Here is a 12,438-nt window from a genome sequence, read left to right as displayed (position 1 = left end):
CAGCACCTCCTGACAGCTAACCCATGGCTCCAAGTGCCACATCCAATCCCCTCCTGAACACCTCCAGGGCTGGGGACTCCACCACCTCCCTGGGCAGCACATCCCAATGGGAAGAACTTTCTCCTCACCTCCAGCCCAAACCTCCCCAGGAGGAGAGGCACAGTGTCAAACCCCCACTGAAGATCACAGAACCAATTGCCAGGGTCAGAAGGGACCTCAAGGCTCACCCAGCCCCAACCCCCCTGCCATGGGCAGGGACACCTCACCCTGGATCAGGTTCCCACTAAGATCAAATGGATGTTGAGGTCACCTCACGTTTCCTGGCTGTCAAAACCCCAAAGGGAAGAGGCTGTGCTCAGCACCAAGATCAAAGGCAGTGCCTGCCATATTCTGCAGAGGGTTTTCATCCAAACCCCTCCCGTGGCAGCTGGTCTCTGAGCTCTCCTCATTAGCTGGGCTGCTCCACGCTCTGACAAAGGGAACTCCAAAGGTTTTCCTCCTCAGCACTTGCTGGGGACATGGCTGGAGGGCAGCTCCAGCTTGTTAAGGCTCTGGTTCTCAGATCCATGTGACTGACAGCAGGAGAGGCTCCTGTAAATTATTACCAGCATGCTTGTCACATCAATTAGCAGCCCATCAGTGCCTGTGGAGCCTCTGCTGTGCTCAGACAGCCTCTGGGTTATCATTTCTAATGAACCTCAAGAGGCTGCACAGCTGTGCTGCTGCTGCTTGAACTCTCCCTTCAGAGGACATGAAGGAGTCCATTGTCTGCTGGAAGGTGCTCAGTGCCTCTCCTCTCTGCTCACCCAGCTGCACAAATCACCCCTGACTACAAGCCAGAAAAGGGCTCTTGAGGTGCAAACCCCAGGGTCAGGGCAGCTGGGACACCAAGGTGCTGCTGCCCCAACAGCACAGGGCCTGACTCAGCTGTGCCTTGGTGGAGCAGAGGCTCTCCAAGCAGAGCACTGCAAGTTGCTTGCTGGCATGGCACAGGATCACAGATCCCAGGATCACAGATCCCAGGATCAGAGGAAGTTAGTGGTTGGAAGGGACCCCTGCAGATCTTCAAGTCCACCCCCCTGCCAGAGCAGGAGCAGAGAATCCAGCACAGGTCACACAGGAACACATCCGGATGGGGCTGGGAAGGCTCCAGAGGAGACTCCACAACCTCTCTGGGCAGCCTGCTCCAGGCCTCTGGGACCCTCACAGTCAAGAAGTTCCTCCTCATGCTGAGCTGGAGCCTCCTGTGCTGCAGTTTATATCCATTGCCTTTTGTCCTAACCCAGGGTGCAGCAGAGCAGAGCCTGGCCCTGTCCCCTCCCTCCTCACCCCCAGCCCTCAGCTATTGATAGGCATTGATCAGATCCCTCTCAGCCTTCTCCTCTCCAGCCTGAACAGCCCCAGGGCTCTCAGCCTCTCCTCCCCAGGCAGTGCTGCAGTCCCTGCAGCATCCTTGGAGCCTCTTTTGGCCTCTCTCAGCCTCTCTCCAGTGGATGTCCCCTCTCTGGTTTCCTTCCAGCCTCTAAATCAAACTCAGCTGTGAACTGCAGGGAGGTTTTCATTCCAGATGTCATCCAGGTTCTGGGCTTGGCAAGCCACAGCTCCTGTGCAAAGGAGTCTCTGGCCCAAAGCCATGGGGATGTGGTGAGAGGGAAGTGGGTCAGTGGGGACCTGGCAGTGAGGAGTTGGACTCAGTGCTCTTGAAAGTCATCTTCCAACTAAAGAGTTCCATGACCCTGTGAGCAGCTTTTAGGGACTCCATACCCAGGGCTGTGGAATTAAAATTGAAATTAACTTCAATTTGTCTCTGTTCATAGAGTCACAGAGCTGGCAGGGCTGGCAGGGAGCTCAAGGCTCAGCCAGCTCCAGCCCCCTGCCACGGGCAGGGACACCTCACACCACAGCAGGTTGCTCACAGCCACCTCCAGCCTGGCTGCAAACACCTCCAGGCAGGAGGCTTCCACCACCTCCCTGGGCAGCCTGTGCCAGGCTCTCACCACCCTCCTGGGGAACAACTTCTTCCTCACAGCCAATCTCAATCTCCCCACTTCTAGTTCTGCTCCATCCCCCCCAGTCCTATCCCTCCCTGACACCCTCCAAAGTCCCTCCCCAGCTTTCCTGCAGCCCCCTGCAGATCCTGGAAGGCCACAATGAGGTCTCCTCAAAAAATAGTAATCAAAAATAAAAAGGTAAAAAAGACTTTAGGCCAAGCCTGGAATGGTTCAGAGGAGTTTAAGTCCTCTACAGTGAGGAGGAAAGGACAAAATCCTACCTAAGAGGCTGAAGTTCTTCCCAGCAAGAGAGATTGGCCCTTGGGATGTGCTGCCCAGGGAGGTGGTGGAGTCCCCATCCCTGGAGGGGTTTAGGAAGAGCCTGGATGAGGCCCTTGGTGCCATGGTTGAGTTGATCAGATGGTGCTGGGGGAGAGGTTGGGCTTGGTGATCTCTGAGGTCTTTTCCAACCTGGTTAATTCCATCCAGCCCAGCCCAGCCCATGCCATCCTATTCTATTCTATTCTATTCTATTCTATTCTATTCTATTCTATTCTATTCTATTCTATTCCATTCCATTCCATTCCATTCCATTCCATTCCATTCCATTCCATTCCATTCTCAAGGCAGTGCAGCCAGATGGGAAGACAGATCCTACACCCTCTCTGCCCTGCTCTTCCAACACTCTCTGCAGGCCATGGGCTATTTGTAATCATTAACTGAGGTATTTTTACTGCAATGTGGCAACCCAGCCCTGGCCCTAGGGCAGGGCTGACACTCCCTGGACTCAGTGCTCTGTGACTTAGAGCTGCCAAACAGAGAGGGACCTGGGGGTGCTGATTGACAGCTGCCTGAACATGATCCAGCAGTGTGCCCAGGGGGCCAAGAAGGCCAAGGGCATCCTGGCCTGCAGCAGGAAGAGTGTGGCCAGCAGGAGCAGGGAGCTCATCCTGCCCTGTGCTCAGCACTGCTCAGGCCACACCTTGAGTCCTGTGTCCAGTTCTGGGCTCCTCAGGTTAGGAAAGAGGTTGAGCTGCTGGAAGGTGTCCAGAGAAGGGCAAGAAAGCTGGGGAGGGGTCTGGAGCACAGCCCTGGGAGGAGAGGCTGAGGGAGCTGGGGTTGCTTAGCCTGGAGAAGAGGAGGCTCAGGGGAGACCTTCTTGCTCTCTGCAACTCCCTGCAGGGAGGTTGGAGCCAGGTGGGGGTTGGTCTCTTCTCCCAGGCAAGCAGCACCAGAACAAGAGGACACAGTCTTAAGCTGTGCCAGGGAAGGCTTGAGCTTGAGGTGAGGAGAAAGTTCCTCCCAGAGAGAGCTGTTGGCCATTGGGATGTGCTGCCCAGGGAGGTGGTGGAGTCCACATCCCTGGAGGTGTTCAGGAGGGGATTGGATGTGGCACTTGGTGCCATGGTTCAGTCATGAGGTCTGTGGTGACAGCTTGGACTTGGTGATCTTTGAGGTCTCTTCCAACCTCGGTGATACTGTGACACTGTGACACTGTGACTTGAGCACTGCCTCCTGCAGCGCAGAAGGAAGAGGCCATGGAGTCCCAGAATCACAAAATGGTAGAGGCCAGAAGGGTCCTGTGAGAGTCAGGAAGGATCTGCTGGAGAGGGTCCAGAGGAGGCCACAAAGATGATCAGAGGACTGGAGCAGCTCTCCCTTGAGGACATGGTTCAGTCGTGAGGTCTGTGGTGACAGGTTGGACTTGGTGACCTTTGAGGTTTCTTCCACCCTTGGTGATTCTGTGATTCTGGGAGGGTTGGGGCTGGAGAAGAGAAGGCTCCAGGCAGAGCTCAGAGCAGCCTTCCAGGACCTGAAGGGCTCCAGGAGAGCTGGGGAGGGACTTTGGACAGGGGCTGGAAGTGCCAGGAAGAGGAACAATGGCTTTGAGCTGGGAGAGAGGAGACTGAGAGTGGAGGTGAGGAAGAAATTGTTGAAAGTGAGGCTGGGGAGACTCTGGCACAGGCTGCCCAGGGAGGCTGTGGCTGCCTCCTCCCTGGAGGTGTTCAGGGCCAGGCTGGATGAGGCCCTGAGCAGCCTGTGCTGGTGGGAGGTGTCCCTGCCTGTGGGAGGTGTCCCTGCCTGTGGCAGGGTCTTGGAGCTGGATGAGCTTTGGGGTCCCTTCCAACCCATCCCATTCTACACTTCTGTGCTCCCCTGGTCCAACCTCCCTCCCAGAGCAGCACCACCCAGGCCGAGTCAGCCTTGCAGCCCCTCCGCTGTGTGCATGCAGCACTTGTGTGCATGCAGCACTTGTGTGCAGCTTCTCTTCCCCACTTTGCCTTTGGCTCACCCCTCAACAGGCTCAATGTTTGCTGCCCCATGGCTTCTCTCAGATGGTTAACTTCTCTGCTGCCTGGCACAGGTCTGCCCAGGAGGCTGCGCTCTACGACCCTGCTGTGGAAGGGCAGCACGCAGGAGGCTCTGGCTCTGCTGAAGGATGATGTCCTGGTGGCTGACCCAGGAACCAGGTCAGATGCATTCACTTGTGAGATGTCATCACATCCCTTAGGATGCACACAGCTGTGGTCACTGGGCTTGTGTTCTGCAAGCTCCATGGTGTGGTGGGTTGAAAATTCCCCCCCAAAGTTAAACTGCCAGAGCAGCTCAGCTGGAAGCAAATGGAGCTGCATTGACAAGCAGAAGAGACTAGGACTAGACTGGACTAGACTAGACTGGACTAGAGTAGATTAGACTAGAATAGCATAGAATAGAATAGACTAGACTAGACTAGACTAGACTAGACTAGACTAGAATAGAATAGAATAGAATAGAATAGAATAGAATAGAATAGAATAGAATAGAATAGAATAGAATAGAATTAACCAGGTTGGAAAAGATCTGAGAGATCACCAAGCCCAACCTCTCCCCCAGCACCATCTGATCGACTAAACCATGGCTCCAAGTGCCTCATCCAGGCTCTTCCTAAACACCTCCAGGGATGGGGACTCCACCACCTCCCCAGGCAGCACATCCCAAGGGCCAATCTCTCTTGCTGGGAAGAATTTCTTCCTCACCTCCAGCCTAAACCTCCCCTGGCACAGCTTGAGACTGTGTCCTCTTGTTCTGGGGCTGGTTACCTGGGAGAAGAGACCAACCCCCACCTGGCTCCAACCTCCCTGCAGGGAGTTGCAGAGAGCAAGAAGGTCTCCCCTGAGCCTCCTCTTCTCCAGGCTAAGCAACCCCAGCTCCCTCAGCCTCTCCTCCCAGGGCTGTGCTCCAGACCCCTCCCCAGCTTTGTTGCCCTTCTCTGGACACCTTCCAGCAGCTCAACCTCTTTCCTAACCTGAGGAGCCCAGAGCTGGACACAGGACTCAAGGTGTGGCCTAAGCAGTGCTGAGCACAGGGCAGGATGAGCTCCCTGCTCCTGCTGGCCACACTCTTCCTGACCCAGCCCAGGATGCCATTGGCCTTCTTGGCCACCTGGGCACACTGCTGGCTCCTGTTCAGCCTACCATCAACCAGCACCCCCAGGTCCCTCTCTGCCTGGCTGCTCTCAGCCACTCTGCCCCCAGCCTGTAGCACTGCCTGGGGTTGTTGTGGCCAATGTGCAGCCCCTGGCACTTGGATGTGTTCAATCTCCTGCCCTTGGCCTCTGCCCATCTGCCCAGCCTGTCCAGGTCCCTCTGCAGAGCTCTCCTGACCCTCCAGCAGATCAACTCCTGCCCCCAGCTTGCTGTCATCTGCACATTTACTGCTGATGGACTCAATCTCCTCATCCAGATCATCAGTGAAGATGTTAAAGAGCACAGGGCCCAGCACTGCTCCCTGGGGCACACCACTGGTGCCTGGCTGCCAGCTGGCTGTGGCACCATTCCCCACCACTCTCTGGGCTCAGCCTCCAGCCACTTCCTAACCCAGCTCAGAGAGCTGCTGTCCCAGCCAGGGGCTGACAGCTTGGCCAGGAGTTTGCTGTGGGGGATGGTGGCAAAGGCCTTGCTGGATGAGCCAAATTAATCTGCCACAGCTCAGTCCAGTGAGCCTGAAATGAGGAAAGATGAAGATTTCAGAAGTGAAAGGAATCCCAGAACCATAGAGGCTCAGAGGGACACTTAAAGCTCATCATGCCCTCCCCCCCTGAAGTGACCAAGGGCATCTCCAACTAGATCAGGTTGCTCAGGGCCACATCAAGTTGGACCTGGAGTGTCTCCAGCAATGGAGCCTCAGCCACAGAGCAGTTCCAGCATTTCACAGCCCTCATGGTGCAGAACTCTCTTCTGATGTCCAACCTAATCCTGCCCTGCTCCAGTTCCACAACATGCCCCTTGTCCTGTCACCCCAGGCCCTCCCCAGCAATCCTGGAGCCCCTTCAGGTGCTGGAAGGCAGCTCTGAGGTCTGCCCAGCCTGTCCCCATGGTGGAGGTTCTCCAACCATCTGTGGCCCTGTTAGTTGATGTAGGTTTGAGTCACCCCAGGCTGTCCATGCTGTGTCTCTTGTGGTTCCCCTGTCTCTAAGCCACCTCCCAGCTCTGTTACCATTTGCCACCATCTCCATGGCCTGGCAGCACCCTCTGAGCCGAGCTGCAAACCCTCAGCAGCAGGGAGCAGACCAGGGGAAGCATTCAGACAACCTGGGCAACACTTCCTGAGTCTGTAGAGGTCTAAAGGAATCAAATCACAGTTTGGATAGATTTTTGCCACTGGCTGCTGCTGATTCTCCATGGCTTAAAGGCTGCAGGCTTAGAGCAGGTGATGTTCCAACCTCAGTGGTACTGTGATACTGTGATACTGTGATGCTTTGCTCATGGCAGCCCTGCTTTGGCTGTGTCCCATGGCCTGTGAGGAGTTCACACAGATGTTGTGTCCCTGCCCGTGGCAGTGGGGTTGGAACTAGATGATCCTTGTGGTCCCTTCCAACACTGACTGATACTATGATACTGTGATGTTCCCTGAGGGATCTTGAGAATTTCACCCTCCTGGTGGCTGTGGGGCAGGCTGTGGATGAGCTCTGCCTGGACTGCAGCAAGGCCTTTACCACCATCCCCCACAGCAAACTCCTGGCCAAGCTGTCAGCCCCTGGCTGGGACAGCAGCTCTCTGAGCTGGGTTAGGAACTGGCTGGAGGCTGAGCCCAGAGAGTGGTGGTGAATGGTGCCACAGCCAGCTGGCAGCCAGGCACCAGTGCTGTGCCCCAGGGAGCAGTGCTGGGCCCCAGCCTGTTCAATATCTTCATTGATGATCTGGAGGAGGGGATGGAGTCCATCAGCAAATTTGCAGCTGACAGCAAGCTGGGGGCAGGAGTTGATCTGCTGGAGGGTGGAGAGGCTCTGCAGAGGGACCTTGCCAGGCTGGGCAGATGGGCAGAGGCCAAGGGCAGGAGATTGAACACATCCAAGTGCCAGGGGCTGCACATTGGCCACAGCAACCCCAGGCAGAGCTACAGGCTGGGGGCAGAGTGGCTGAGAGCAGCCAGGCAGAGAGGGACCTGGGGATGCTGGTTGATGGTAGGCTGAACATGAGCCTGCAGTGTGCCCAAGGGGCCAAGAAGGCCAAGGGCATCCTGGCCTGCAGCAGGAGCAGTGTGGCCAGCAGGAGCAGGGAGCTCATCCTGCCCTGTGCTCAGCACTGCTCAGGCCACACCTTGAGTCCTGTGTCCAGTTCTGGGCTCCTCAGTTCAGGAAAGAGGTTGAGCTGCTGGAAGGTGTCCAGAGAAGGGCAACAGAGCTGGGGAGGGGTCTGGAGCACAGCCCTGTGAGGAGAGGCTGAGGGAGCTGGGGTTGCTTAGCCTGGAGAAGAGGAGGCTCAGGGGAGACCTTCTTGCTCTCTGCAACTCCCTGCAGGGAGGTTGGAGCCAGGTGGGGGTTGGTCTCTTCTCCCAGGCCCCCAGCCCCAGAACAAGAGGACACAGTCTCAAGCTGTGCCAGGGGAGGTTTAGGCTGGAGCTGAGGAAGAAATTCTACACAGAGTGATTGGCCATTGGGATGTGCTGCCCAGGGAGGTGGTGGAGTCCCCATCCCTGGAGGTGTTCAGGAGGAGACTTGAGGGGTGAGAGGAGACTTGATGGGGTGCTTGGGTTGCATGGTTTAGTTGATTAGGTGGTGTTGGATGATAGGTTGGACGTGATGATCTTGAAGGTCTCTTCCAACCTGGACTGTTCTGTTCTGTTCTGTTCTATTCTATTCTATTCTATTCTATTCTATTCTATTCTATTCTATTCTGTTCTGTTCTGTTCTGTTCTGTTCTGTTCTATTCTATTCATTTAACACAGGCACCTGCCCTGGTGTCTGCATTGTGCTCACCACTGAGATCACAGAATTGTTCTGGTTGGGGAAGACTTCTAAGATCACTGAGTCCAGCTGCCAGCCTGAGACCCCCATGGCCACTGAACCATGTCCCTGAGTGCCATGGCCACACCTTCCCTGAGCACCTGGAGGGATGAGGACTCCATCAGACATCCTCTCACACTGCCCCAGCTCCTTATACTTGAGAGTTTAAACCTGTCCCTAGATTGCCCTGCTGAGACCACACCTGGAATGCTGGGTCCAGTTTGGGGCTCCCCAGTTCAAGAGAGACAGAGACCTGCTGGAGAGGGCCCAAGGGAAAGCTACAATGGTGCCTGGGGGTCTGGAACATCTGTTATGAGGAGAGGCTGAGAGCCCTGGGGCTGTTTAGTCTGGAAAGGAGAAGGCTGAGAGAGATCTGCTCAATGGCTATCAAGATCTGAGGACTGGGGGTCAGGAAGGAAGGGGCCAGGCTGTTCAGTGGCATCTAGCAGTAGGACAAGGAGCAATGGGTATGAACTGGAGCCCAGGGGGTTCCACCTGAGCATGAGGAGAAAATTCTTCACTGTGAGGCTGCTGGAGGCCTGGAGCAGGCTGCCCAGTGAGGTTGTGGAGTCTCCTGCTCTGGAGACCTTCAGAGCCCACCTGGATGTGTTGCTGTGTGCCCTGCCCTGGGTGACCCTGCTCTGGCAGGGGGTTGGCCTGGATGAGCTCTGGAGGTCCCTTCCAAGCTCTAAGATCCTGTGAAGCTGTGATAACAATTTGTGATGTGAGCAGGCCTCAGCTGTGTGGCCTCACACAGCTACAGAACAGCCTCTCAGAGCTGAGGAGCTGATGAAATTTGGCTGTTTGAAGAGCAGTTCCCACTGATGTCTTTGATCCAAGGGTAAAGGCTTCAAGCACTCGCTGGATGCTGAGGGCTGAGGCACTCAGCTGTCTTTGCTGGCTGAGCATTGCTGGGTGCTGCTTTGAAGCCTTGGCAGTGCTGTTTAAGTGCTTTTAGCATCTTAAGGTAGCTTAGGTGATGAAGTGATTATACCACCTTAGCTCCCCAAAGAGGCTTACCTGGGATTTGGAGACCTTTGAGGTAAGCACTTGTAACCCAGCCCTTGAGAGGAGTGGATCTGTTCCTCGGAGAGCAAGCAGCCAGCACAGGCAGGGTTTGCATAACTTTGCTGCCTCAGCTTTCCATCTCCACATCTCTTGCTGTCCCTAGGGCTCAAGAGCTCTGCTAATGTCCTGCAGGAAGGAGCATTTGCAGAGGACTTGGGGGTGCTGGGGGGGGGAGAAGCTGGGCAGGAGCAGGCAGGGTGAGATGCAGCACAGGAGGCCAAGGGCAGCCTGGGCTACATCCAGAGCAGTGTGGCCAGAGCTGGAGAGAGAGGATCCTGCCCCTCTGCTCTGCTCTCTCAGACCTCACCTGCAGGCCTGGGGCCAGCTCTGGAGCCCCAACACAGGAAGGACCTGGAGCTGGTAGAGAGGCTCCAGAGGAGGCCACAAAGATGCTCAGGGGGTTGGAGCAGCTCTGCTGCGGGCACAGGCTGAGGGAGCTAGGGGTGTTCAGCCTGGAGAAGAGAAGGCTCCAGGAAGACTTCAGAGCAACCTCCCAGGACCTGAAGGGGCTGCAAGAAGGTTGCAGAGGGACTGCTGGCAAAGGCCTGCAGGGCCAGCCCCAGGGACAATGGCTTCAGAGCAGAGCAGAGCAGATTGAGCTTGGATGTGAGGAAGAAGTTCTGCAGCAGGAGGCTGCTGGAACACTGCAGCAGGTTGCCCAGGGAGGTGGTTGGGCTCCATCCCTGGAGCTATTGAAGGGGAGGCTGGAGAGGGCTGTGGGCAACCTGCTCCAGTGGAGGATGTCCCTGCTGAGTGCAGGGGGTGGAGTGGCTGAGCTGTGGAGCTGAGCTCCCAGCCCAGAGCACTCTGTGCTTCTGTCATCTATGATTCTCTTTCTTAACAACAATTCCAAGCAGCAATGCCTTTCATTTTCCTTCACTGTCCCTCCTCCCTCTCTCCTCTCCCCTCAGCATCCCACCTGAGGAGGTGACAGTTGCCCCCCGGAGAAGGGAGCCCTGGCTCCTGCTCCTGCATTGTGCTACCCACAGCGAGTCGAGCTGACCCAGCGGTGTTGCTCTTCCCTTCCAGGTGCCACTACAGCAACTTGGCCTTCTCCCTGCTGGCACACGTGCTGGCTGAGCACGCCGCCGAGGGGCAGTACCAGCGCTGGGTGGCAGAGCACATCCTGGACCGCCTGGGCATGGAGGACACCGGCTTCGACATCACCGCCGCCATCCGCGCCCAGATGGCCGTGGGCTTCTACGGCAGCCGGCAGCCGGCGCCCCTCTACGACCTGGGCTGGTACAGACCTTCTGGCCAGATGTACTCCACGGCTGCTGACCTTGCCAAGCTGGCCATGGTGTTCCTGGGCACCTACCACCGGCGCCTGCTGGAGCCGGACACGGTGAAGACCATGCTGACCCCGCTGCTCAAGTGCTCCTCCGAGTACTTCGCTAACAAGACCGGCACCCCCTGGGAGATCAACGAGCAGCTGGGCTATGACGTCATCAGGAAGGATGGGGACCTGGATGGCTACTCAGCCACCTTCTCCCTCATCCCCAAGCTCCGCCTGAGCTTCATCGTGCTGATGGCAGGGCCCCGGCCCCAGGGTGGAGACGTCGTGAGCCAGACCTATGAGTACCTCATTCCCGCCATGGAGACGGCGTTCAGGGAGGCAGAGAAAAGCCTCATTCCTCCTCCCAGCCCCAGCCCTTACGTTGGCTACTACACCTATTCCAACCTGACCTTCTATGAGATCAAAGCTGGCCCCGGGGGGGTGCTGGTGATGCAGCAGTTTGGCCCTCACGTGGAGGAGCTGATCCCCGAGAAGTTCCGGACCATCAAGCTGCACCACCTGGAGGAGCGCGTCTTCCAGGTGGTCTTCGACAAGGAGTTCCCCTGTGTGCTGCACCTGGGCTCTGCCTCCATCTCCCTGGAGACCCAGAACGGGCAGCTCTTCAACTTCTACCCCTTCGACCGCCAGGGGCTGTCCCCCGGCTTCGACGCCCCGGGGCTGAACACCTACGGCGTGGCGCGAGTGCTCCGCCGCCCGGTGTTCTACACATAGAGCCCCCTGCCCCCTCCCCCTGCCCGGCAGCTGGCTCCACACCCCTCTCTCACCAGCCTCTCCTGCCTGCCTGGCTTGAGCAGTGCCCCTTCAGAGGGCAGAGATGGTGGCAAGTGTCCCTGCTGCCCCCTGCCACGTCCCACTGCCGCAAGGCGCTTTGCTGCTTGCCGTCGCTGGCGGCTCAGAGCAGGCCAGGTGGGAACTGCAGAGGCCTGCAGGGGAGTAGAACAGAGGAGGGAATGTGCTGGCTGGATGGTGCTGGGGTGCCAGCAAGTGAAGCCCAGCACTGCAGGCTCCACGCTGGGCATGGTCTGTGTGGTGATCACTGCGCTGCCTGGCTGCCACGGTCAGAGGGTGGAGGATTCCCTGTGTCGCTCAGACAATGTCTCCTCTTCAGCCCCAGGGTCTTTCCACGGCTCTTAAGGAGCACACCCACCTTGAAGATCCCTCACCTGGGCTTGCCAAAAGTATTCTGTGCTAGAAGATGGCAGCAGCCTGATCCCAGGCCCTGCTGGTGATGCCTGGGCAGCTGGGGCCCATCGCTTCCCTGGGCCACAGCAAGGAAACTCTGGAAAGAGCAGGCAGAAACATGGCCCTGTGTTGGTGCCAGGGATGTCTCTGGCAGTGGTTGTCACACAAAGGGCTGTGAGGGACAGGCTGTGGGTGCCATCAGGACTTCAGTAAAGCATTTGACACTGTCTCACTGCAGCCTCCTGGACAAACTGCCTGCTGATGGCTTGGGTGGGTGGGAAGGAAGCTGGCTGATGGTTTGGGTGGGTGTGTGCTTCACCAGGTGAAAACTGGCTGATGGCTGGGCCCAAAGAGTGCTGGGGAGTGGAGAGAACCCCAGCTGGCAGCTGGCCACCAGTGGTGTTCCCCAGGGCTCAGTGCTGGGGCCAGTTCTGGTTCACATCTTCATCAGGGGGCTGGGGGCACCCTCAGTCACTTTGCAGGTGACACCGAAGTGTCTGGCAGTGTTGATCTGCTGGGGGGTAGAAAGGCCTTTCAGAGGGACCTGGCCAGGCTGGATCCTTGGGCCTAGCTCAGCTGTATGAGGTTTAACAACCCTGAGTGCTGGCTCCTGCATTTGGGTCACAACAACCTGA

At 57.2% G+C, this 12,438-nt stretch overlaps 1 protein-coding gene across 3 annotated transcripts in view; it reads left to right on the top strand.

Moving 5' to 3' along the window:
• Window positions 1–12,212, top strand: part of LACTBL1 (lactamase beta like 1) — a 34,543-nt gene extending 22,331 nt beyond the window's left edge. For 2 of the 3 annotated variants that reach the window (XM_068162785.1, XM_068162786.1), the window contains 2 exons: window positions 4,357–4,462; window positions 10,354–12,211. In XM_068162785.1, coding sequence (XP_068018886.1) covers window positions 4,357–4,462; window positions 10,354–11,332 — 1,085 coding nt within the window. In that variant the 3' untranslated portion in view covers window positions 11,333–12,211. Of the gene's footprint in view, window positions 1–4,356; window positions 4,463–10,353 lie in introns of all 3 variants that reach the window. The other variant, XM_068162784.1, reaches the window with a different exon arrangement.
• Window positions 12,213–12,438: the final 226 nt, after the last annotated feature.

Source organism: Melanerpes formicivorus, unplaced genomic scaffold (genome assembly GCF_026170545.1).
Source record: "Melanerpes formicivorus ecotype bairdi unplaced genomic scaffold, bMelFor1.0.p_v2 SCAF_67, whole genome shotgun sequence".
In the NCBI taxonomy this organism is placed as follows: Eukaryota; Metazoa; Chordata; class Aves; order Piciformes; family Picidae; genus Melanerpes; species Melanerpes formicivorus.
Note: the sequence above shows the minus strand (reverse complement) of the source record. Positions and strands in the feature narration are given on the sequence as shown.